At 45.6% G+C, this 26,356-nt stretch overlaps 1 protein-coding gene across 1 annotated transcript in view; it reads left to right on the top strand.

Annotated features, from left to right (window-relative positions):
• The window catches only part of Ttf2 (transcription termination factor 2), a 34,417-nt gene extending 8,377 nt beyond the window's left edge, over nt 1-26,040 (top strand). The window contains exons 6-23 of the mRNA XM_006989088.4: nt 106-220; nt 481-663; nt 2,404-2,531; nt 3,593-3,674; nt 5,615-5,734; nt 7,481-7,631; nt 9,875-9,980; nt 11,830-12,011; nt 12,666-12,819; nt 13,075-13,166; nt 14,032-14,114; nt 14,687-14,820; nt 15,433-15,603; nt 18,211-18,269; nt 19,311-19,461; nt 20,432-20,514; nt 22,406-22,480; nt 24,692-26,040. Of these exons, the coding sequence (XP_006989150.3) occupies nt 106-220; nt 481-663; nt 2,404-2,531; nt 3,593-3,674; nt 5,615-5,734; nt 7,481-7,631; nt 9,875-9,980; nt 11,830-12,011; nt 12,666-12,819; nt 13,075-13,166; nt 14,032-14,114; nt 14,687-14,820; nt 15,433-15,603; nt 18,211-18,269; nt 19,311-19,461; nt 20,432-20,514; nt 22,406-22,480; nt 24,692-24,836 (2,214 nt within the window). The 3' untranslated portion in view covers nt 24,837-26,040. The remainder of the gene's footprint in view (nt 1-105; nt 221-480; nt 664-2,403; nt 2,532-3,592; nt 3,675-5,614; nt 5,735-7,480; nt 7,632-9,874; nt 9,981-11,829; nt 12,012-12,665; nt 12,820-13,074; nt 13,167-14,031; nt 14,115-14,686; nt 14,821-15,432; nt 15,604-18,210; nt 18,270-19,310; nt 19,462-20,431; nt 20,515-22,405; nt 22,481-24,691) is intronic.
• Nucleotides 26,041-26,356: the final 316 nt, after the last annotated feature.

Raw genomic sequence — 26,356 nt, 5'->3', positions numbered from 1 at the left:
ATTAAAAGATCGTTTCAGAATTTCAGCATGCTAAGCCATGTTAATCGGAGGTTGTCCTTTAATAACTTGAGAGGCCAGTCCCGTTTGAATAGGATCTGTTTTTAGGGCACCCTGGCTGCAGTGAACATCCAGGCTCTCCCTGACAAGGGTGAGAAGTTGCTTAAGCAAATCCAGGCATTGGAGGACGCACTCAGTGCTCTGGCTCTCTCCCCAGAGCAAGGTAAGATGGGATTTGCCCCAGCACTCTGTGTTTGTGAACTTGACAGAGACATTTTGATAAAAATTGTGTTCATTTTTTTCCATTTTCTTGTTGGCTTCTGCTCTTTCTTCTGATAATATCTGTTGTTGTTTATAAAAGCAACATTCCTGCTTCCTGTGGTCTGGGCACGGTTGAATGGGAGCCTGCAGCCTGCTGACTGCATTTGCACTGCCTTTACTAGTTCCTCCCACCTAACCCATCTTCCCTTATGTGTCGAGCAGGAGCTAAGGAGAACTGTAGCTCTCAGGAACCCCAGCAGAGTGGCTTCGCCAAAACCGCTACAGACCCTCCACACCTCGTGCCTCCCCAGCCCCTTCCCAGTCATGAGGTCCAGCTTGTAAGCTCTCTAGGACTAAAGGCAGGTCGCCAGGGAACTCCTGAAGGACCCAGTCAGTGCTCGGGAGGTAAGACTCAAGAATTCAGCCCTGCTGTGACAAGTTGATGCTGTGAGTTACGTGTTACCTCGCAGGTGTCTTTGCCCACCAGAAGCCATTTTTGAACTGAAAGTTGCACGTGTGTTAGAGACCTTGATTCTCTGTAGAGCTCGGAACAGTTGTTGTAGGACTCTGAGGCTAGGGACCGGTTATTACCTTACACTGAGTGTCCATCCACCGACTCAGAGGGCGGGCGGTGCAGAGGATGTAGTGTTGTGTGTGAGAGCTTGCTTATTATGAGGCAAGTGGACCAGGCGCTAATGTGTTTATTTTTCCCGTATGAGAGGTGAGTTGCACTGAGGCAGAGCAGAAGAATGATGAGTGGTGATCAGTGATTTACGGAGACATAGAAAACAGTAATTCCCTGGTTAGCTAAGTTCCCACTGCTAACTTTCCAGGCAACTTTGCAGGTCCCAGGTAGTCTTGTTGGTTTTTTTTTTTTTTTTTTTTTTTTTTTTTACTATTTTATTTTTATTTTTTGAAACAAGGTCTCACTGTGTATCCCTGTCTTGCCTGGAACTTGCTATGTAGACCAGGTTGACCTCGAGTTCACAGAGATCCACCTGCCTCTGCCTCCTGAGTGCTAGAACTAAAGGTGTGCGCCTCCACACCCAGCTCCCAGACAGTCTTCACTGTGCTATCTGACTTGATTTACCAGTCGGGAGCTTGAGTTACAGTGGGCTGGCAAAAATGAGGAAAACAAAGGCAGTTCTCTCCCAGTGAGAACTACCAAAGGTATGAAAAAGAATGGAAGGGCAGCATAGTTCGGGAGTGATATTTGAACTTAGGCCACTCTAAAAGGGCACTGAGAAAACACCTGGTCACATAGCATAGCAGTCTTGGCTGCTCGTTATTCCATTACATAACAGTGACGAAGTCACCTAGAGAAACATTAAATTATAGTGGCTATTGAGGTAAAAGAGCATGTGATAAGATTTGGAAAGAATTCTAGTAAGACAGTTTTAAAGCATATTAAAACAAAGTTTCCCATTGTCTAGAAACCTTGTACCCAGAATGCTTTTCCCCTAGAACTGCAAACAGGTTGTGTAACTTGTCCTTGTGGGATGAGAAGGCAAACAGCATAGTATGATACATAGTTAGCTGATGACCTGCACCTCAGGGGTCAACTTTCTATCTGCACAGAAGACTTCATGCATGGCTTTTACTCTCACTGGCCTTTCTTCTTTGAATCCAGAGACCTTTGCTTCCAGAATTACTGCACAGCATGACCTTTGACCTTTTTGTCCACTGCTTTTCATAAGTGAAAAATAAAAGATCAAAACTCCCAAGGGCCTAGCTGGAGATGTAACTCAATGGTAGTGCTTGCCTGTTGTGATCAAGGCCTCAAGTTTGATCTTCAACTCTAGAAAAGAATTATAGATTGTTTTGTTCTAAATTATAGTCCGTGTGGTTAAGCCAACAGAATGGGAGTAGAGAAGCTGGGAGGTCAGGAGAGCGCTGAGGTAGGACTTTTTACTCAATACAGATCTATCGTTTGGCAAATAATTATATTTTGAGGCTCTAGCCAGAATATAGTACTTGTCTTGCTGTTTTTTTGTTGGAGAGACAGGGTCTCATGTATCCTGATTTGTATGGTGCTGGGGGTCAAATCCACGTATGCAAGGCAGGCACTATACGAACCGCACTGCATCCCCAGCCCTGAGGACATGGCACTTGTGACATCTTTGGGTAACACTTGTCTGTTCACAGGTCATATGAACCAACATCGCCTTCATAGTGTATGGAAAATCACGAGTGAAGCCATTGATGAGCTGCATCGGTCACTGGAGTCTTGTCCTGGTCAAACAGCAGTGGCAGAAGACCCAGCTGGCTTGAAGGTGAACTAGGAAGACTAGCAGTGGAGAGTGTCCATCACCCTGCAGAGAGAGCACTGTGAAACCTGCAGATAAATGCCTAGTGGCTTCTCCTGCAGTAGTTTCTTTTTTGTTGAACAGTGAAAATAGTAGCAAACCCTTTTTTTTAAGTTGTAAGATTATACATTTCTATAGCAGCATTGGATCCATGTGTTGTCCGTAGATGCTACAGGATATAAACCAATTGTTATTTGTAATGATCTACTGGGGATGGAGATGTATGAAACAAATGTGACCATAAAACAAAGATAAAGAGCACCTTGCAGTGTGTCTTAGGCCATATATGTAAAGTACAAAGGGAACTCAGAATAAGGAAAACATCATCTGGGTCAATAATTACTTTTATACCTTAAAAAATTGCAGGTATTTAGAGAGCAAAGAGGATAATGGTGTTGAGGGAGGAGACATAGAGGTTGGTGTTTATGAGTGTTGGATGGCTGTCGTCCTCCCTGAGCTGGGAGGGGCAGGTCACGCTGCTGAGTAGGGAGAGTTCCTTGCAGTGGAGCCTGGCATTGGCAAATGAACTTGGGGTTGAATGGTTCAAGATGCACGCTGCAGTTGTGGTCACTTTGTGAAGGACAATGAATGCTTTGTGAAGGCTTGTTCTCCCAGAGTACAAGGGAAACTGGGACACAAGACTGGGAGGAAGTCACTAGTTCAAGGGCTACCACAGCTTGTGACTAACCGTCCATACTGGGCTGTTGGGCAGAGAGGAGAGTCAATTATAAGGATCATGAAAAAGACAAGTGACATCAGGGGTTTGGATGCAAGCAGTAAACCTGACTTCCAATTGAGCAGACAACCATGGGCTTTTAGTGGATGTGGAGGCATGGACAGGAGCATCCTAATAGAGATGATGACCACTAGCCATGGTGAAGGCTTCAGCGTAGCACACAGGAGAAACCAGTAGCTATGACAACAGCTAGACTAGAGGGCTCACCTGTACAGAGGAGGAGTAGAGTGAAGCCAAGGTCCCCCTTAGCCTCATGAGGGGTTCATTCTGACATTTGTCTTATTTTTGTCAGGTCCCTTTGTTACTCCACCAGAAGCAGGCATTAGCCTGGTTACTATGGCGGGAAAGTCAGAAGCCACAAGGAGGGATTCTGGGTAAGTTTAGCACTGTGATAAGAGCCAAAAGTTACGGGATTCTTAGGCACCATGTTAACCTTGCTGTATTGTTTCATTTGATGTTGTCACATGCATTTTTTTCAGATGGGAAACTTAAAGTGTAGAAATGGTAAGGAGTTGGTTAAAAATACATGGCCTACCAAAGGAAGTGTTGGCAGCCAACTCTGACCAAGCAGAGGGTTTGTTTTCTGCTGGCTCCACGGTCTCTAGAAGCTGTGGAACATGAGACTAGGGGCCAGTATTCCAGGAACACAGGCCATAGCCACAATTACAGACTTTGCTATGACTTTGCTCTGAGTGTTCAAGGAAGCTAAGGCCACCCAGTGTCGGCTTCATCTGCCCTGGGTTCAGAGATTGGTAGTAGAACCCACAACATCTAGTCCATCCCACAACTATAACTTACACAGATCAGAATCAGCAGAAGGCTCACAGGACAAAATTCTGGGAGTAGTCTTCTGGAGTCTTCTCTCAGTGGACCACATGGCTCACACTTACATCCTAGCAGTAGGTTGGAGGATGTTTCCAACTGGAGAAGCATTTTGGAACCTCAGTGCCCAGGAAGTTTTCTAGGAGCGCATCACATAGGCAGTGTTTGGCACAAAATCACATTGTGTACAAATGGTGTGGGCAGAGTGAGTCGATCCTGTCAGTTCTGAAATGTGAGAGCTGTCCTTACATGTTACTTACAGAGGGTAGCCAAGGCCTAATGTTGGGAGTAGGGCTCTCAGAGGTTGGTCGACAGTAATAGGTTTTCTGTAACAAAATAATGGGTTTTTCCCCCAATGCAGAAAGCCAGATCAAGCTGAATTAAAAAAGCAAAGGAGGTAAAAAAGAGCAGGTTTATTTGAGCAAAGCAACTCCTGGGTGAGCCCTCCAGCCCCAGAGATCGGGGCCGCAGAAGTCATATGCCCAAACCAAAGCAGGGACCTCATACACCCTGTAGAGGGAAGGGGTGATGATGTGTCCTCCACAAGCTGGGTTTGTGCCCAAGTATGGTCAAAACCTGACTGCTTTGGTCCGGTCTTGGCGCCTGGCAGCTTCGGGGAGGAGCTGCTAAGAATGCAAACTGGGCTTTTTGGCGCCTTTTCTTTGTTGGAGATTCTCTGAGAGGGTGGGGTCTGGAGAGGGGAATGGGGCTTTCCGAATCATGCAGGAGCGGGAGGTTCCATCTGAACAGACGAGCTGCGCATATTGACTCCTGGACTGTGGCAGAAGCAGAATTCGAATCATAGCCCATGTGCTCACATGTTACTTCTGCTTGCTCACAGTGATTACTTTGAATGAATATAGCAACATGACGAGTGAGCCCGAGTGTTGCATGTGGTGTGCAGAGAAGTTAGGTAAACTCGGTGGCTGGTGCGGGGACAGCGTCCAATGCAGTGCAGGCCTAGTGAGTTGGCTCAGCAAACAAACACTTGTAAAAGCCTGGTGACCTGAGTTTGATCTTTGGAATTCACGTAAAAGTGGAAGGAGAGAACAGACACCACACGTGTCTTGGTATATGGTGCTTGAGTGTCCGTGCATAGGTGCATGCACACACACACAAATACATATATAATGAAGTGTTGAGTTATAGCCTCTGATGGATAAAGGAAGTGAATGAAGGACTGTTGGAACCGTGGCAGCGTCAGTAGAGTAGGTGATAGGCTGTGTTAGCTAGACATTTTCCCTTTGGAAATAGCAGGAGGACTGAGCAGCATCATGAAACTGAAAAAGCCAATTGATCCACTCTTAGAATAAGCCACTGTAACAGAGAACTGGGGGTACGAATGAGATCTAACTCTCGTATACTGAGCTCTCCATACAAATAGTGCATCATCTTTGCAGAAACACAGACCCCACTAGGCTAGGGAGTGGGTCAGTTTCTACAGGAGGAGTCTCCTTCTCAAGTCGTGTTGACTCTGCGCATTGTTTTCCAGCGGATGATATGGGCTTAGGAAAAACCCTGACAATGATCGCACTCATCCTAACCAAGAAGAACCAGGAGAAAAGCAAGGACAAGGACAGAAGCATGCCTGTGACGTGGCTTTCCAAGGACGGTAGATATCAGCACCTTCTGCCATTTCCAACCTTATTCGAGCCAGTAGAGGGAGGTTTCAGGCTACGAAAGGTCACATCTCATTAATCTGTTAGAAAACCAGCATTGGCTACTTCCCTGTGTTATTCTAATGCAGAATATACCAGTTATAAACGAGTTCTTCCCCCTTTTATTTAAACCTAGTTGATCAGGGATTAGAAAAAGTTCCCTGGAAGTAGGTAAGGCTCTAGAAGAGTTAGTTCAAACACAGTAATTGCTGTTTTCTGTTAATATTGGGAATAAACTCCCAGGTAGATCCAAATTAATGTACTTTTTAAAAGGTGCATATTTGATTTGTTTTCTATTTTAAAAATATAACTTCATACATGTTTTAAGATGCTCTATATTATCTGTAACTACTGTGTAAATTGCTGTGACTGTGAGCACAAGTTCTGCTTTGCTATGTGGGTAGAAGCATGTGGCCCGGCTCTCAGGGCCCATGGTAAGCACTGTTGCAGCTGGGTACTTGCCCTGTGCTGAGCAGCACACAACACACGTGGTGTGGACACATGAATGATGATACTGTGTCACTAGATGGTTCCAAACGACATTAGCTTGTCTTAGAAGAGGCTTTTTCTACTTATACATATAGACTCTATTTAACACATAGTAATTTGTATTTATATTTTTTTTCCTTGTATATATATATATATATTTTTAATTTAATTTAATTTTATTTTACCATACCATTCAGTTCTACATATCATCCATGGGTTCCCCTATTCTCCCCCCTCCCACCCCTCCCCTTATCCCCAGCATACCCCCTATTCCCACCTCCTCCAGGGCAAATCCTCCCCCGAGGACTGCAATCAACCTGGTAGACTCAGTCCAGGCAGGTCCAGTCCCTTCCTCCCAGACTGAGCCAAGTGTCCCTGCATAAGCCCCAGTTTTCAAACAGCTAACTCATGCAATGAGCAGAGGACTTGGTCCCACTGCCTAGTTGCCTCCCAAACTGATCAAGCCAATCAACTGTCTCACCTATTCAGAGGGCCTGATCCAGCTGGGGGCCCCTCAGCCTTTGGTTCATAGTTCATGTGTTTCCATTCATTTGGCTATTTTTTTTTCAATAATTGAGTAGAACCGAAATTTATTATAAGCCACAGTCGTCCTAGGGGCCTCCATACTATATATATAGCCTCTATGGTTTTATGGGCTGTCGTCTGATTGTTCTTTATTTTATATCTAGAATCCACTTATGAGTGAGTACATACCATGACTGTCTTTCTGGGTTTGGGTTACTTCACTCAGGATGATTTTTTCTAGTTCCATCCATTTGCCTGCAAATTTCATGCTTTCATTGTTTTTCTCTGCTGAGTAGTTGTATTTATATTTTAATGTGGAATTACATTAAGTTACAATTTTCCCGGAAAAAAAAACCAAAACAATAATTCCCTGTTGTGAATCATCTCAGGAGGCCTTAGGAAAGGGCCTGCTTCCACTTCTGGCCACTGTGAAAGATCATGGCTTTTAAGATGGTCACACACTGCCCACTTTCCTCCCCATCTTTACACTCAGAATCTACACTTTTATAGGAGAAAATAAATAAGTGTTTTGGTTTAAAAATCCCTTCCATTTCCTATTCTGTTTGCTTTGTGTAGAAATAAAACAGTAGTTAAAAATATCGATTAAAGGAGTAAAGTCAGTCAGGAAAAGTAAATGCACAAGGCTGTTCAATGAATATAACTAGGTATTGCTTTTCCCCCTCAAGACTCCTCTGTTTTGACTTCCAATGGAACACTAATTGTCTGCCCCGCTTCCCTGATCCATCACTGGAAGAACGAGGTAGAGAAACGAGTGAACAGCAACAAACTCAGAATCTATCTCTACCACGGGCCAAACAGGAGTCGGCATGCAAGAGTGTAAGTTGGAAGTGCTTGGATGTGTCCGCAACCCATCTAAGGAGCTCCTTTGCCTTTCTGCTTGTCTGTTTCTTCTCTTCGTCAGGGCTGATCATATGTGTGGAGACTGAGGCCAATTCTCAGTCTCATTGTCAGACAGCCTGCACTCAGCTACGTCTACTGTTCAGTGGTGTTACTTTTCGGCCTGCTGGTCACTCTCCCTAGCCAAAGCTGCAGTGTGAGGGGCCTGCAGTGCCTGAGCTGCTTGCCAGGTGGCAGCCACATTCCCTGGTAAACGCTGGGGAATGAGGAAATGTCACGGTCTCTTGGGCACTGAGGTCTTAGTCTGGAACTCATCTTCCATTTCTCTGAGCGAGAAAGAAAGCACCTAGTCTTACACGCTCTCTTGGTAGCTAGCATCTGTCATTTAATGCTGTAGACTGTGTGAATGTTTGAGTGTTTAAAGCTGTATTTTCATTCATAACCTATTCAAAAAGTTTAGACTTAAGAGCTTTAGACGCAGAATTGTTAGACTTAACTAAAAGTTCCTGAAAGGGGATGCTTTGGAGGGAGAAAAGATCACCTCGGATGGTAATCTTTAGTTTTTGGTTTCTGGAGGTAGTTGTTTTGGGGTTTTCTTTCCAGTGCTAGGGATTGAATACTTTGAACATTCTGGGTAAACACCTACCACTGAGCTACAGCTAGACCTGCGTTAACTTAAAGGAACTGTTTTCTGTTTCTAACTGGGATGGGAGACTGAGGCAATTTGCAGCCTAACCAAGGACAAGACCATTTGTTCCTCCTCCCAAGTAAGCTCTCTCCAACCCTTGCTACTGGATATTTTGTGTTCCACAGAACAGTGCAGGTGTCTTCTGGAGCTCTGTTACCAGATTGGTGACATTTATTTTTATATATGTATTTTTTTAATTTTAAAGGTTTATTTTTTAATTTTTAAAGATTTATTTGTTTAATGTGTTATGTATGTGTATCACATGCATGTAGGTACCTGTAGAGGCCAGAAGAGGGCATCAGAGTCCCTGGAGCTGGAGTTACTGGTAGTTGTGAGCCCCACGATGTGCTGGATAGCAGCTCTTAACTCTTAACCTCTGAGCCCTTTAGAGGCTGACCTGAGTCTGCCAGCACACCTGTTCTCGTAGTCAGGACCACAGGCAGGACTGTGGTCTTCACTGCTGCCCACTTTGGCTCTGGACCTCAGAGACAATTGGAGCTCACAGTCACTTATATTTGGTGCTGAGGATTCAGAGCTGGAACTGCCATTTGGAATTAGGTGTATCATTTTACCAAAAGAATTTATTGCTGTCTCTCAGGTATATGATATTAAATCTGTTCGAGTAAGATTTATGCCTTTAATAAGAACCTTTGTGTGTAAATAATGTAGGAAAGGTGAGCTGAAAGCTTACTAAGTGAAGCTTTAAAATCTAAAGCTAAGTTAATGGGTTTTCACAAATCTGTTGTAAAGTGGTAGTGAGAAGGTAACATTGGCATGGGGTCGGCAGTGCTTTGAAGGTTTCTTTTTCCTTAGAGATGTCAGCATCACCCACCTCAGATCACTAAATATTATTTTCCAACCCTGTCCTACTTTCTTTTTTTTTTTTTTGTTTTTTTTTTGTTTTGTTTTTTCGAGACAAGGTTTCTCTGTGTAGCTTTGCACCTTTCCTGGAGCTCACTTGGTAGCCCAGGCTGGCCTTGAACTCACAGAGATCCGCCTGGCTCTGCCTCCCGAGTGCTGGGATTAAAGGCGTGCGCCACCACTGCCCGGCCTGTCCTACTTTCTTTTCTGACCAGGTTATTGCAAACTTAATCTGACTTCAGCTAGAGATTTTCCTTTCTGACTCACTGGATGGGAAGAGAGGCTGTTCTGGCTACAGTGAGCACTGTAGTAGAAATGATCACATTGGTAAGAGGTAGAGAAGTCCGGTAGAGAAACCTGCCTCTCATAGTTCATACACACACACACACACACACACACACACACACACACACACACACACACACACCACGACAGAGACAGACAGTGCATGTGTGTACCAAGGACATAATTACTCGGTGTCATTCTGCTATTGTTCTTCCCGCCCCACGTTTTAGTTTTGGGAGTTGAACCCAGAGCCTTGAACATACTAGGCAAGCACCCTAACACTGAGCTATTATTTCTCCGCTAGGCCTTTTCATAAAGAAGTCAACTCTGCCTCTGTCAGGCTCCAGGAGGAACTGTTTACTCTTTGCTTTGTTTTGTATCCATGCAGACTCTCTACATATGACGTCGTGATTACTACCTATAGCCTTCTGGCCAAGGAGATTCCCACAACAAAGCAAGAGGGAGAGGTTCCAGGCGCAAACCTCAGTATGGAGGTGAGGCTCAGGGATGCCAGAGGGTAGAGGTAGAGGCACACAGAGCCTAACGGGAGAGATTGCTAAGGTATTTTCCTGCAAGAAGAATGTTCCAGATACGCCTCCACCTGTGGATATGAGTCCTTCCCACTGCTCTTTCTTATCCTGGACAAGCACTCCAGTGATAAATTAGTACTTGGCACAGAGTTTGGCTGTTTTTAGAAATAAAGAAACCATATACTGTAGTTGTGGTAGTAATAATTACACATGAATGCAGAAAAGAATCTTTTTTTTTCCATTTTTCTTTATTAAGAAATTTTATACTCACTCTACATACTGCCCATAGATCCCCCCTCCTCCCATCCTCCAGTCCTCCCTCCCTAGCCACCCCGCATCTCCACATCCCCCAAATGAAGGTCTCCCATGGGGAGTCAGCAGAGCCCGGCATACTGAGCCTAGGCAGGTCCAAGCCTCTCCCCACTGCACCAAGGCTGCGCAAGGTGTCACACCACAGTCACCAGGCTCCCAAAAGCCTACCCATGCACCAGGGACAGATCCCGATCCCCCTGCCTGGGTGCGCCCCAAACAGTTTGAGCCAAACAACTGTCTTCCATATCCAAGGGCTGAGTCCAGTCCCATGGGGGCTCCACAGTCACTAGTCCACAGTTCATGGGCTTCCTCTAGTGTGGCTGGTCATCTCTGCACGTCTTCCATTCATGATCTAGATGTCTCCTGCCATGCAGAAGAGTCTTACTTAGTGCTTGCATCTATGTGGGGTATACTCTCATGTATTTTCTATGTTTAGTGTGCGTTAACCTGTGATTGCCTGCCTTTCCTCTGCCTCCCAGAAAGGGCCTTGCAAATAATAGCGCTATAGATGGGTCAGAGATCAAACGATAACCTTGAAAAGTTCTTTGTTCCTAGGCAGATTGAGGGACGCTTGGCTGATGTACAGGCTTTATTGTATAATTTTATGAGGATTTCTGTATTTGGGGCAATGCATAGAGTATGTCCCTAGCTCATGACCAACCTCAATGCTTTTCCATGGCTCTTGAGATAAAACCCAAATTCCATTACATAATGCCTCTGGTGCCTTATAATCTTGCCCTCTCGATCCTCCATCTCTCCTCATCTGCCCCCTCCCTGTGGCACTGCACACTGCACACCGTCATACCCGCCACCCTCTGGTTATCTCTGGATGCCGTGCTTAGCTGCCGCTCTTTCTCGGGTGCATTTGTCCTCTGCAGTTTCAGAAAGCCTTTCTGTACTGCTCCCTGTCAGCGTTTGGATGAGTGTCTCCCTGGTGTTGGGTGCTCACTTGGTTGTGGCTGTTCAGCTGGCGTGGAAATGGAAGAAGTCATGCTTTAGCAGACTTTCTATGTCCTGTACCGAGTGACTTCTGCACAGACTTCATGCTCTGCTTACATTTGTCTCCGTTGCTAGAGTTTGAGCTCCTTGAGGGTGTGAGCTGGCCTTTATGTTTTTGACTTAACATCTTACAACTAAAAATAGACTTGTAAATTTAGTAAATATTTTAATGAGTGAGTGAATTTTCAGCCTTAGACCTGGTGTATTCCTGGCCAAACATTGTTAATGCTGCTGCTGAATGTAGACTGAAAGAATAAATGAAAATTCAAATTACAAAGCATTTTACCCTTAGGATTTTAAGTTCGGGGACAGACTCTTAAGTAACCATGTGCTTGAACTTTTTGAGAAGTTCTGCCCTTGGTTTCTGAACTTAGTTCAGTGGAAGGGTGTAAACAAACTAGAGAGTCAGAGTGCGTCCTCAGCACTATGGTCATGTCCCCTCATCTCTGGAGGAACAGGCATGGTCCCATACTGGTGTTGGCTATCACTTTGTTTCTTCCAGGGCGTCTCAGCACCTTTGCTTCAGGTAGTCTGGGCTCGAATCATACTGGATGAAGCTCACAATGTGAAGAATCCTCAAATCCAGACATCCATTGCTGTGTGTAAGCTGCAGGCTCGGGCCCGGTGGGCTGTCACCGGGACCCCCATTCAGAACAACCTATTGGATATGTACTCACTAATGAAGTGAGTGGCCGCTTTGGGGTCGTTAATGTGAATCCCTGTCCCTAGCCTGTAACCCTTCATCATTATTTCATGTGTAGTGATGAAGCTCTGGTGTGTCCAGATTATCTTGTGTAGCAGGTGGCAAGCTTTAAAGGCAAAGGATGGATATTCATGCGAAAGTATTATCAATTCACAGGCTGAACAGTATTCTGTATTCATGGAAAAATCTAGAGCAGCTTGAATTAAAGGAAGCTAGGGTTACCATTCTTCAGTCCCGTAGCTGTTTTAGGCTACTTTGCTTTAAAATACCAGGCCTAAACAGGATTGCAATTTATTTGAGGCAAACAGAAAAGAATGCTGACTTCAAATTTTTTTCTTTTCAAATATACCCACAAAAGGCTTTGGCATTTCTTTGCTAGCATTGATGCTTCCATAATAAATTGTAGCTGTATATGTCGTGTTTGACTGTTTATATTGTTCATGTCAAATGCACATCTTTACAATGTGGAGTTCCTGATTGGCTTGGGTCTTTTGGGCCTGTCTAGCAGACAGTGTATGGAATTCATTTTTGGATGGCATGGGGTCACAGAGGTACAGTTCTGGTCTGTTCTCGTTGTGTCTTTGAACACTAATTCCATCCTCTCCCTGCTCTGTGCCCTTCCTGGCCCTAAAAAGGTTTCTCCGCTGTTCCCCGTTTGATGACTTCAGTCTTTGGAAGAGTCAGGTGGACAACGGTTCATTGAAAGGGGGAGAACGCTTGAGCATTTTAACCAGGAGCCTTTTGCTGAGGAGAACAAAAGACCAACTGGATTCCACTGGTAAACCTTTGGTAACCAGATTTCTGCCTATGCCCGGCACAGCCAGGGAAGGAGGGTGACCAGGACCTCAGGTAGACCAGCCCCGCGTCAGGAGCCTCTGTTCCCTCTGAGGAGACTCTGCTCAGAGCGTGCCCGGTGCGGGGTTGGCACAGTCCTCCCGGGAAGGAGGAGCGGCTGCGGAGACGGGGCCGAGCCAGTGTGCCAGGGTTTGCTCTGCGGGTTGGGCTGGTTCCCAGAGCTTCACCCTCCACCCTCCCTCATCCCAGGTGCCACTGCCCCAGCGCAGGCTTCAGCTGCACCGCCTGAAGCTGGCTGAAGACGAGCAGGCTGTTTACGACGTCTTCCTGGCAAGGTCGAGGTGTGTGCCGAGAAGAAGCACCTTCTGCTTTAGTTTTTCCTGTCTTGGCTTGGGGAAGAGTCTGGACTCGGGTGTCCTTCAGTGTCATGTATGATTCTAACATGTTACATCTTTATAGTCCGGAGAGCCCCTCCCTCCCTCCCTGGATTGTCTGTCTCTCATACACATTGAAGGCAGAATTTTCTTTTAATAATTTATTGATTCTTACTTTATGTGCATTGGTGTTTTGCTTGCATGTATGTCTGTATGAGGGTGTTGGATCTCCTGAGGAGGAGTTACAGACAGTTGTGAGGTGCCATGTGGGTGCTGGGAATTGAACCCAGGTCCTCTGGAAGAGCCAGTGCTCTTAACTGCTGAGCCATCTCTCCAGCCTGGAAGGCAGAATTTTGTCTCCACTTTTAACTGGCTTGTTTACATAGAAATCAGAGGGTGTGTGATCTAGCTGCTCTTTTGGGGGCTGTATGGATAATGACTCTTTGACCTTTAACCTACCGCCCAGCATCTCACTGGAGCTTAGATAAAAAACAGCTTTGTAATCTTTCCTGTTGTTTTCTTTGCACTGTCTCTCAATTCTTGTTGTTCTTGGAATTCTCCATTTGCTCCCTTCTGTATGGCATTTTCTGTTTCCGAGAAGAATGTGTTTTTTGTCTTCCTACCAATATTCAAAAGGTTTTGTTTTGTAAATAATAATAATAATAATTGATTATTACTTTGTCTGTGGCTCATGTTTGCTGTGAGCTGGGCATCATCTAGCCAGTGCATTGTCTAACCTGCCCAGGCCCCATTCCAAGTTAAGCAGCAACCACCATAAGCAGTCTGGCCTTGGCGGCCGTCATATGTGATTTCCTTTCTTGATCTGAGACAGGTCAGCTCTCCAGTCCTATCTAAAGAGACACGAAGGTAGAGGCAGCCAGCCCGGAAGAAGCCCTGATAATCCGTTCAGTAGAGGTAAGCCAGGGACACTCTGACGTAGCCACCAAAAGTGGGACTCTAGCTGTTGAAATAGCAGAACCAGCTTATGGGCCCCAGGTGCCAGAAACTAAAAGCTTGTTAAGCCAGAGGAAAATACACTCATCTTGAAACACAAGGACTTCTTTCTGTTTTCTAAGTCTGCATTATTTAAACTAGGCAAGGCAGGCCAGCAGAAAAACCTAGTACTTCCTCTGACTTCATAAACATGTATGCTGTATGTTTATGTTATGGGATGTTAAGAAGGCTCAGCTGGTGAGGGTGCTTGGCACCAAGCCTGATGCCAAGTTCAATCCCTGGGACCCCTATAGTGGATGGAGGGTGGAACTGGCCTCTGCGGGTTCCCTTCTAACGCCCACATGCAAACCTTGGCACACATAGCACCCAAAATCCTTTTTTTTTTTTTTAAAGTATGCTACATACAGCTAAATTATTGAATCTGAGATCAAACAAGCTTAACTAGCCGCCCTCAGTTCACAGTCCCAGTCCAGTCCCAGGCCCTGCCCCCCCCCCCCATTTCCCTGTTTAAATCCTGTACTCTCTCTCGGAAGTGGCGCAGGAGTTTGGGTCCAGCGTGCCCCAGTGCTCTGCTGCAGCAGGCCCGCAGAGACCCAGCACCGTACACGTCCTGTCCCAGCTGCTGCGGCTCCGCCAGTGCTGCTGCCACCTCTCCCTGCTCAAGTCGGTGAGAGCACACCAGCCCAGCGCTTTCCAGACCGAGGGGGCCCAGAGAAGGGAAAGTGGTCTGCAGGGCAAGAGCGGGTGGGGAGAGACTGGCTTCTGACACATTCTGTTGATGTCTGTTCGTTCTCACGGCAGCAGATCGATCGATTGATTGATTGATCGATCGATCATTTGTTTTGTTTTAGATACACACTATTTTAGACCAGGAAGTGACGTTGTGTTAAGGAATCCATTTGTGAATATCTCAGAATGTCATACAGCTTATGTAGTTACTGTTGTTCGGTCCTGAGACTCATGGAAACTCAAGTACAAACTGGAAAGGAGCTCTACTCTAGACCTGTCTAGAGTCTCATCTCAGAAGCTTAGTGTTGTTGTCTGACTGTCGGCTGAATGGATATGAAAATAGAACGATTATGTAATCTGTCTGGCAAGTTTTTAACTTGCATCATGTAGTTTATCTGGTAAAAAAAACTTGAAGGCCCATGCTTTAGACAGGGCCTTTTCCATAGTACTTGAGGTAAAAGATACTTTACTCTGGAGTTTTGGAAATCAGCTGGAAAGGAAGTGTGCCACTTTGCTGTCCCCTGTTCCCATCCCTCTCTGTCCTTCCAAGGCCCTGGACCCAACAGAACTGGAGAGCGAAGGCCTTGTCCTGTCCCTGGAAGAGCAGCTCAGCGCTCTGACCTTGTCCAAACTCGAGGTCTCAGAGCCGTCACCCACTGTTTGTCTCAACGGCACCTGCTTCAAGGTGGAGCTTTTTGACAACACACGAAGGAGCACCAAGGTACCTTTGTCACCTCTGTGCTGTATGGAGACATGGAATGACCTTTTTTCCATGTTGGAGTACCTCGCTTGTACACATGGAAAGAGCCGTGTGAGAGCAGAGTTAGAACTGCCAGATTCTAGAGTCCCCTGCTAATCTTAAAGCCTCACTTGGTTAAAAAACTCTAAAGCCTTCATTCATTATGGGCTTTCAGAAAATTATTTGGGACAGCTCTGTCATCAAGGAAGGTTCTCTGTCAGTCACAGATTACTGGGGAAGGGCTGCCAGTTTTATGCTAGGAGTGGGGACTGAGCAAGTGAGGAGTTTGTTTAGGGAAAGCTTGGAAGGAAACCTAGAGACATGACCCTGGAGACTGTGTGGTGTGCCAGTGACAATTACTTCGACTTGTTGGAAGGCTTCCATCGGTGAGCCTTGTTTTCTCCAGAGCTCTGTCTCCATCAGTCATTCAGGCAACTCTAGCTCATAAAAGAATGTGAAGGCTAGAGGACTTTATTCCAGGAGGACAAGGCCATGCTGTAACTAGAGTCCTGCCTCTCTGTTGGCTTAGGATGTGCTTTATTAGCCCATATGCCATCAAAGGAGGGCTGGCTTTTCTCTCTGTTTGAACCCTAAACTGCCTTTCCTAGCCTCAGCCATTCTTACCAAAGCTTTTGTAAAGATGTGAACTAGAAAGAAAGTCACTACCAGAGGAACATTCTGCTTCCTCCTAACTACCATCTAAAAGGTTTGGTTGGTTGGTTGGTTTGCGTGTTTTATTTTGTGTACCTTCCTTAGTTGTGGAACTCAGGATAACCTGTGGGAGCTAGTTCTCTTTTCTCACCAGATGAGGTCCAGGAATTGAACCAGTTGTCAGGCATGGCAGGAAGCACCCTACCTGCTGAGGCATCTTGCTGTCCCGTAGTTAAAGTTCTAGAACATGAAGCTAGGTGTGTTGTTGTTGGGGTTTTTTACTCTTTTCTCTTTTGGGGGGGGGCACCTAGCTCCCAAATAAATCACACACTGAGGCTTATTCTTCATTATGAATGCCCGGCCTTAGCTTGATTTGTTTCTAGCCAGCTTTTCTTAACTTAAAATTATCCTGTCTTTTGCCTCTGGGCTTTTCCCGTTCTCTTACTAATATAAATCCTACTCATACTCTACGGCTTGCTGTGTAGCTGGGTGGCTGGCCCCTGATGTCCTCCTCCCAGATTTCTTCTTCTATTTTTCCTCTCTGCCTGCCAGCCCCGCCTATCCTTTCTCCTGCCTTGCTATTGGCCATTCAGTTCTTTATTAGACCATGAGGTGTGTTAGACAGGCACAGTAACACAGCTTCACAGAGTTAAACAAATGCAACATAAACAAAAGTAACACACCTTAAAATAATATTCTATAACATAAGCTTTACCATAAAATAACTGAAAGATAATAAGAGCAGGGCCTGTATGTGACCAGACTGTATACTCTAGCATCATTAGTTAGCTGCCATGTCCTTGCCTAGTACTCAGCTTCTTACCATGAGTCCATTAGTAGATTCAAATCATGTTAGGTTTCATGTAAGCAGGAAGCGGCTTAAAGCTGGCAGAGCCCTTTTGCTTTCTTCTGTGAATTTTAGGCTAGAGCCTTCCCTCTTCCAGCAAAATTCTAGAGGCCAGGAGTGCAGGAGTGAGCCAGACACATAGCATTCAGCTCCTTGGAGCAACTGAGGTCCTGAGAGCAAAGGATGATTACTAAGCAGTGATTGTGAAGTATGATCAGAACCATGGTAGTAGAAACAAAGAGTGGAACCTATTCAGTAGCACCTAACCCACACTTAAGCGGGGGAGGCGTTCCCAAAGTGACACCCATGATACCCCAACAATGTGGCCAAACAAGACCTGAACAATGACAGTACCAAACAGACATACTCATGTGGGAGAGGGAGATCTCACAGGGTCCTACCCATAACAAAGAACTAGAGGCAGCTAAAGACTGCTGCTGAGAGATAGAGCAGTCTCTCCAAGGGGTGAGACCCCTAAATGGTTATCCAGGTTGAAGTGGTCAGCCCTCAAATCATATATACACAAGCTGTACTAAATGGACCAAGTAGGTTATATTTGTATATTTTTGTGTGTGTGTGTGTGTGTGTGTGTAACAATAAATAAAAGAGGCCGTCATTTTGAGAGGAAGTTGGGGGTGCGTGGGAGAGGTTAAAGGGAAGAAAGGCAAAAGGAAAGTGATGTAATTATATTTTCATTAAAAATCAGAAAAAAGAAATCTTTAAAGCAAAGAAAAATGACATTAAGCTGACATGGAAAATGATATTCTAAAATAGAGAGACCAGGTATATATGGCCTGTTGGATAAAAAATTTCAGTATGATGTGTCCTTTGAGGAGGGCTTAGTGAGGAATGAACAGAGGTCAGAGCAGCATGGACCCAGCAGGTCAGAAGGGGCTTGGGCTTTATCCTCAGTGGGAAGTCATAGAGAGGAGGAGGCAGTCTGCCCACATTCAAGAATAGCCTCTGGCTGCAGGAGAGTGAGTCAACAGCCAGGCCAGAAACATAGAAGCTGTCTGGTAAATTGCTTCTGTAATTCAGGAGAGGAGAGAAAAGTGAATGGCCTGACTGCAATGTTGTGTGACCTTTCCCAGGTGTCTTCTCTGCTGGCAGAACTGGAGGCAATCCGAAAAGCCTCAGGGTCCCAAAAGAGGTGAGCATCATTTCAGTACTTGTGCAAGGAAAGTTGATGTTTGTGATGCTCTCAAGTCTTAGCTTAAGTCATGCCCTACAGAATGCATTGAGTAGTATGGTATAAATTCTGAGATTTCTAATAGAAATATTGTGGTGTGCATTGAAGGGGTCCCTGGCTTACCACCCCCCTGAGGATCTGGGTAAGGTAGGCGTCGGAAACAGTAAAAGAACATGGGAGGGAGCAGGGAGCCTAGTGGGCAGCTACTGAGCTGCTTAAGCTGGGGTTCACAGTCCAGTGGGTTGGTTGTTTGCTGTGCCTTCACGTGTATAGTATAATACACACACACACACACACACACACACACACACACACCTGTATTACATAACTGTATTGCATATATATGGAATAGTTTCTTTTAAAAATTTAAAGCTCTGGTTAAGATATGCTTGGGGCGAGCAACCTATCAGCTATTTTACTGGCCACAGGATAACATGAACACTAGGACCCTAAACAAAAGACAGCTGGAGTCATTACTTTAGCCTAGGCAGTCCTTTCTTCTGACTCTAACACCAAGTCAGAGTGGAGCTTAGGAATAGGTGGGAGAACTATAGACTTACAGTGTGACCTTAATGTGTGCCCAAGTTAGCTTCATGCCACTACCATGAAAGGTCTCACAGGAGCACTTAGACAGCAGACAGATTTTGTGTAGCTCATATTGGCTTAGCTGTTGGTGAGGGAGCAAATGGCATTAGCAGGGTACGTGTCAGAACAAGCAGTCACATGTCAAGCTGGGAAGCAGGGAGGAAGAGGTGAGTTCTGCAGTCTGCCTAGAGGACTGCCTCCCCTAGGCTCTGCCTCATAACCACTCATAGCACCCCAGCACTGCCACCCGGGGTCCAAGCCTTCACACACAAGTCTTTGGGAGACACTTGCCCTTTAGGTAACAGGGATTTTCCTTGTGCGCATTTTATAAATAATCTTGAGACTAGTGGCATTACAGCCACAGAGGAGACTGCATAGTCCTTTGATGGCTTCTGGTTTTTGTCTTCTCCTCTCTAGTGTCATTGTCTCTCAGTGGACCAGCATGCTGCAAGTGGTAGCCCTGCACCTCAGGAAGCATGGACTGACTTATGCCACCATCGACGGCTCTGTCAACCCCAAACAGAGAATGGACCTGGTGGAGGCATTTAACCACTCCCGGGGGCCTCAGGTACGAACTAGCACAGCAGGCCTGTGTAACTGAGGAGCAAATTATTCTTAGTTGTAAAGCAACATAATGTAGCACATCCACTTAAAAATAGTGTTTTGATCCTTCCAGATGTTTATAATTTATTGGGGGTCCTTACCCAGGTACACAAGTACTCTAAAAAGAACAGTCAGCAGAGCTGGTTGGGATCAGAGAAATCTCTGTAGAGGAGGAAGCCTTGAAGATATGTGGGTTTTTGACATGAGATGCAGGAGAACAGGGTCATGGAATAGGTGAGGATTCAGGAAGCACTAGTTGAATGGAAAGAAGGATGATTTAACTGGAGGGACATGGTCTTAAGACTAGTCATAATTTGGCTAATGCAAAGTTGACTCCGAGGATCTGAATTACAGTGTCTGTGTGTTTTGGTTGGCCCTCTGTGGGATGTGAGAAATTTTTCAAAGATGAGGTATAAGAAATGGCATCTTAATGTTTCAAAACATTGCACTGGGGGAATTTGAAAGGAATGTGTTTCTTGTGTTTTGACCTTCCTGAACTAGAGATGAAAAGATTCTGGTTAGCTCTTTCTGTCCCTTCAAATACCTGGTGTAAAGAGAAGGGGCTGCTTTTGGCTTACGTTTTTGGAGGTTTCAGTAGCTCATGGTCAGTGAGCCCTGATGCTTTTGGGCTTCTGATAAGGGAACATATCATGGCAGGAGTGTGTGAAAGGAAACAACCACACATCTCATGGCTAGGAAGTACAGAAGACAGGAAGAGTCAAGGGCCAAGGTCTCATTAGACCGTCAAAGGAAGGGCCTGATGACTTTAAGATCAATAGAACCGACCCCACAGAGTTCCACTGTCTCTGATCTAGAACCATGTTAGGGACCAAGCCTTTGCCACCTGGCCTTTGGGGCACTGAAGACCCAGCCTACGGCAGATGATTCTAAGAGCAGCAGCTGTACGGAAGTTAACAGAATGTTTCCTTCTGCAGGTTATGCTGATCTCCCTCTTGGCTGGCGGTGTTGGACTCAATCTGACTGGAGGGAACCACCTCTTCCTTTTGGACATGCACTGGTAACCAGGCTTTTCCTTGAGTTGTTTCAGCTTGGCAGGGAAGAGCAGTGGCAGAGGGCAGCGGGTCTCACCTCTTAGGTCGTGTCTTTTAGGGAGTCGTGGAGACAGTCTGTACAGCTGTCTAAGTGGACTGTAAGGCTGGGTGACATTCTAGCACTGCTGATTGAACATTTCATGACTATGTCAAGTAGTTCATGAATTTATTGTTCACTAACCTCTTAAAAAATCTAACATCTTTTTCCCTCACACAAATGAGGAGCACAGGAAAAAAAAAAAAGAAGAAGAAGCAGCTGGGTGGTGGTGCACGCCTTTAGTCCCAGCACTCGGGAGGCAGAGACAGGTGGATCTCTGTGAATTTGAGGCCAGCCTGGGCTACGGAGCAAGTTCCAGTTCAGGACAGCCAGGGCTACACAGAGAAACCCTGTCCTGAAAAACAAAACAACAAAAAAGAGGAGCACAGGCTTTTCTCATTATTAAGAGCTACAGTGCTCAGTTTGATGTCTCTAGAATACTATTTTCCAAACAGAGTTGTTGAGAAGGAGCCAAGGCAGTCTCAACCTTGGTTACTCCAGAAGGAAAAAGAGGGCTTTTCTAACTGTTATGGAAATGCTTGTTAGATGCAGCCACCGGCTTCACTGTGTGCTGCCGGTGCCTTGGTGCATGCCCTTCCCGGGACAAGGCAAAGGAGGTCACGTGTTACTAGGTGGACTCCCACAGTGCCAGTTTCTGATTTCCTACTTATGCAAACCAGCATTGCTGCTGCAGGCTTTGTCTTGTTTGTTTTGTAGTGATAGGGACTGAGCCTGGGCCTTGCACATACTTACCCCAGCTTACTTTTTACATTGAGATAGGGTTTCACTAGTTGTGCAAGCTGGCCTTGAACTTGGTCTGTAGTCCAGGCAGGCCTGGTGTTTGTGATCTTCCTGCCTCAGTGCGTAAGTACCTGGAATTTCAGGTTTGTACCATCATACTTTTTCCAGGCACTGTTTCTAGGAGGATGTGTCTAATTCTCCATACAGCCTCAACTGCTGCAAAGAGGCCAACTTGCCATATTTGTGGAGAACGAGTGTAGGTGTACTTAGGATTTTCATATACACAGAAGTAAAACAAACATACTAGGAATTACACCAGTTTTGAGATGGAGAAATATTACCCAGATTCTGAAGAGGAAAGATGAGATTCATTTACAGTTGATAATGAGACTCTATAAGGAAGGGAACAAATTATACCTCTTTAGTTAACTTCACTGAACACTGAAGTTGAAAGAAATATTTGAGAATATTAACCAGCTCTTGTTTCCAAGTAGGTTCTGGGCCTGGAGGGTATCATTAGATCTGTCTGTGGTCATCAGCTAGTAAAGACTGGCTAGGAATCCTGGTTTCACTTCCGTTTCTTACAGGGACTGACTGATGATGGTGCTAATAGCTATTAGGAGCCTGTTCCCAGTCTCTCAATAGAAAGTAGAAAGATAGCTGGTCTTTTAGGTCAGTTCCTTCTAGAACGGGCTTGACAGACTTCTATAAGCATTTTAGGCTTTGCAGGGCACGTAGATTTCTGTTGCATATTCTTTTTGTTGTTGTTTTGTTTTTCAAGATAGGGTTTCTCTTTGTAGCCTTGCCTGTCCTGGAACTCACTCTGTAGACCAGGCTGGCCTCGAACTCACAGAGATTCAACTGCCTCTGCCTCCTGAGTGCTGGGATTAAAGGTATGCACCACCACTGCCCAGCTCTGTTGCATATTCTTCGTTTTATGTTGTTTCCTTAACCCCCTTTGAAAATGTAATGACTATTTTTAGTCAAAGAAGCATACTGTGGTCTGGACTTGGCTGTAGGCAGTGGTTTGTCAGTCCTGTGTAGGATGATGGTGTTTCTGAGTTACACTTCTCTAACAGGAATCCCTCACTTGAAGACCAAGCTTGTGATCGCATCTACAGAGTAGGACAGGAGAAGGATGTCGTCGTACACAGGTAAGCAGAGGCACCAGGCCCTTCTCAGCATCTTCCTTTGTGAAAACTATCTTCGGGAAGATTTTTATAGAATAGGAAGTATTTGGTGACTACTTCGCTAATGATGTTCTGCAGGCATACCTCAGGAAGGGAAGAAACAATCTGAGGTAATCTCGTTGGTCATGGTTAAAACGCAAGCATGTATGGTGATAAGCCTCAGCTCATCAAGGAGGCAGCTGTGAAGGCTTGCTCCCTGCCCATGTCTTTTTTAACTATTAGTATGGCATAGTCTCAGTCACAGAAAAGTTGCAAAGGAATTACCAGAAAGTTCGTGTGTGTGTGTGTGTGTGTGTGTGTGTGTGTGTGTGTGTGTGTGTGTGTGTGTGTAGGGATCAGCATTATAATGTTAACATCAGTATAATATAGCCTGCTCAACCCACTCTCGGGTTCATCTCTCCCGATGCTGTCCTTCACAGCAGCAGGAGATCCCACATCCGAGTGGCATTTGGTTGTCCTGACTTTGGATCCTCTAATCTGGCACAGTGCTTCCTCCTCTGATTTTGACATTGCCTTTGAAGAGCACAGTCTGTTGTTACTTTGCAGAATGCTCCTTTGGGGCCTGCATGGCTTTGGCACCACCAGAACGTGCCTTGCTGCCTCAGTCCACTCTTCCTGTGGCCCTGTTTTTGCTCCCTTTGCTGACAGGGTCTAGTGAAGAATTGAGAAGACACAGTCAGTACTGCTTACCTCCGTTTCTTCCTCAGTCTCGCAAAGTGCCTTCCCCCATTCCATATAAGCTGTTCTTGTAGAGGGCCACCGGTGAGCTCCAAAATTTGCCACATGCAGTGATAATTAGTTTTCCTGACTTTAGCTCTCTTCTCTGCTCATTCCATATTTTCCTTCTTTAATTATATCACTCCAGTGAGTACAAAATCTGTATTTTTAGGTCCACTGTCTCCTACACTTCCAACCCGGGTATCCAGACCCCTGCTAAACATGTAACCTAAGCATGCAAGTGCCCGCTCGTCTCATTCATCTGCGTGTGCATTTGGGTACCAACTGAATGCTGCCGAGCACCCGAATGTGCCGAGTGTGACTACAGCCTCCGGGATAAACATGTCCATCTGAAATGTTTGCTTCCTGCTGCCTGAGCACATCCATGTGCGTTATCTGTGTGGATAGTGCCCGTTTCTCTAGCCGTACAGCCAGAAACGAGCCTCCTTCCTCTCCCAGGTCCCATGCCCAGGCCTTCAGTTGTATTTTCTAAACTGTTAACCACCCTTGCCTTCCATGCCCACTGCCAGCTCCCTACGCAGGCAGCTCTGCTGATTCCTGTGCTCCGCATTGCCAGCAGAGGGCTCCTTCTAACTGACGGTCTGCTGGGACAGGGCACGCCTTCAAGGGCTCACTTCCTGTAGATTTACTGTCAGGGTCTTGGTGTGGTGGGGATCACCACTGAGGACCTGGCCCACAGCTCCTGAACTTTTGCTACCAGTGGACTTGACTAGACAGCATGATCTTTAATTCAGCCAGGGTCTAGAGCTCAGCCACAGTTTACACATGTTCTAATCCCCTGGATGCTGTGCCTGTTCCACCATCTCATCTAGCAAACGCCTGGTCATCCCGCACACCACACAGTAAGAGTTGACTCTAATGGAGCCTTCTTTGACTGCCTTACACAGATTGCCTTTTGTACCCTGGACACACTCCCACTGTCTTATTGTTATTATTATTATTATCATTATTGGATGTTCGTATCTTGGTTTTCTCCTACAGAGAAGAAACTATACTCTTTGTCAGCTCCCATAGGACATGGTATATGTATATATAAATACATACATACATACTTAGTGGGTACTTGAGTGAGTGGTGACTTCATTTGAAAAGCCTGGTTATGGTATGGATTAGCTAAGAAATTAGACATTCTGCACCTAAACACACAGACACTTGACCTTTGAGGCCCTTCTGACCTTGTCAAAATTGAGTTTGAGTAAAAGCTGGGCCTCTACATTTGTTCTAGATAGAAATATCATCTGCAGTTTCCCTCACGTCAGGAAGCAAGTTAGTCTGCAGCGCATCACTTTAAACAGACATGTGTAGTGGAAGTTGTGGATTCTCTGCTCTCATCTAATACCAGGGAAACATCTCCTTCAAAACTGAGGTGGAGAGAAGTTTGAACGCGTGCTTCGGTAAGGCGCTTGGGCTCTGACGTTTGCTGTCATTTGCCCTTAGGTTCGTCTGTGAGGGGACAGTGGAAGAGAAGATCTTACAGCTCCAAGAAAAAAAGAAAGATTTGGCCAAACAGGTCCTTTCTGGATCCGGAGGATCTGTCACCAAGCTCACACTGGCTGACCTCAAGGTCCTCTTTGGCATCTAGCTTCCTGTGCCGTGTTGGTGTGTACTACAGTCTGGAGTGGTGTGTTCCGTGATCCTAGAGCTTTCGACTTCATCTTACTCACGGAAACAAAGTCCTATGCCAGGAATTGAGAGTGGGTCACCATGTTAACAGACTGGCTAGTCCATCTTGTTTATCAGTCCACTTGTTTAACAAGCACCATAGAAACCAGCTGGTGACTGCGGATCGGAGTCTGGTGTGCTGGTGCACACCTATAATCCCAGCCCTTGTGAAGGAAGCAGGAGGGTGGAGAGTTCCAGGCCGGCCTGAGTAAGAGATTCTCAAAACAGCACAGAAGTGCTCTGGAAGCCAGTCATAGTCCATGACTATAATCCCAGCAATAGAGAGGCCGAGGCAGGATTGCGAGTTAGAGGCCAGTTTATGCTACAGGGTAAATTCTAGGCCAGCCTGGGCTACAGAGTAAGACCAAGTCTTAGAAAACCCAAACCAAACCAATTAAATCTTTGGTGTTAGGTGGTCTGAGAAGATAAGTCTTGAAGAATTGTACAAATGCTTTGGTAAAGCCTAACAAGTCATTACAGGCATGGTGACAAGTGCCTATAATCCCAGCACTTTAGGGGTGAAGGCATGAGGATCTTGAGTCTGAGGTTAGCCTGGGTAACATAACGAGTTCTTTGGCAACCTTAATAACTACATGGTAAGAGCCTGTCTGTCAAACAGCCACAGAGCCCTGTGTTGCCGCCTTGGCTGATGGGAGAAGGTCTGACTGACCTTCCCTGTGTAGGCTCTGTCCTGTCTCCTTGCTGGCAGGCTGCTCCTTGGAAGCCTCTTGTGAGCCGAGAAGAGGGAAGATCTGCAAGCAGCCATCCCTGTGTGGCTGGATGAGTCGGCAGTGTCTCAGGCTTGGGGTCAAGATGCTTTGCATATGGACCCATGCTGAGTGTTGATCGTGGTATCATCTAGCCTCTGTCACTTAGCCTGTGCGTCATTGTTTCATTTAGGAGTTTATCAACATGAGTGTGACTGTCACTCAGTTTCATCACTGTATCATTTAGTATTTGTACCATTTGCTATCAGTATTTCTATCATGCAGTATTTGTATTATTTAATGTTGATGTCGATTTTAGTTACTGGTAGCATTTAATACTGTGCTGTCATTTAGTTTATACCATTGCACCACATTGTCATATCATTGATATAATCTAGTAAATGTGTTCGAAAGTGTCACAGAGGTAATGCTATGTCTCCAAACCCCATCTTCTTCCCTCGGAGCATCTAGAGACTACCTGCTGCAGGTAAGGTCCACATTACTGAGTTGTAGCTGGGGGAGCATGGAGAGAAGTGTTGTAAGGAAATGGGCTATCCTGTGCAACTTTCCAAATGTTTCTTCTTGCTGGAAATAGGAACTGAAGGGAAGATGTTGTGGGTGTAGAAAGGTAAATACCACTAGATCGAGGGCTCTCCTTTTTCCTTTAAAAAAACACTGTTTGAGAATTTCATACTGTATCCTCCACTCCTACTTTTCCCTCCCAATACCACGT

Source organism: Peromyscus maniculatus, chromosome 6 (genome assembly GCF_049852395.1).
Source record: "Peromyscus maniculatus bairdii isolate BWxNUB_F1_BW_parent chromosome 6, HU_Pman_BW_mat_3.1, whole genome shotgun sequence".
Taxonomy (NCBI): domain Eukaryota; kingdom Metazoa; phylum Chordata; class Mammalia; order Rodentia; family Cricetidae; genus Peromyscus; species Peromyscus maniculatus.
The sequence above is the reverse complement of the archived record's forward strand: the minus strand, read 5'-3'. Positions and strand labels throughout refer to the sequence as shown.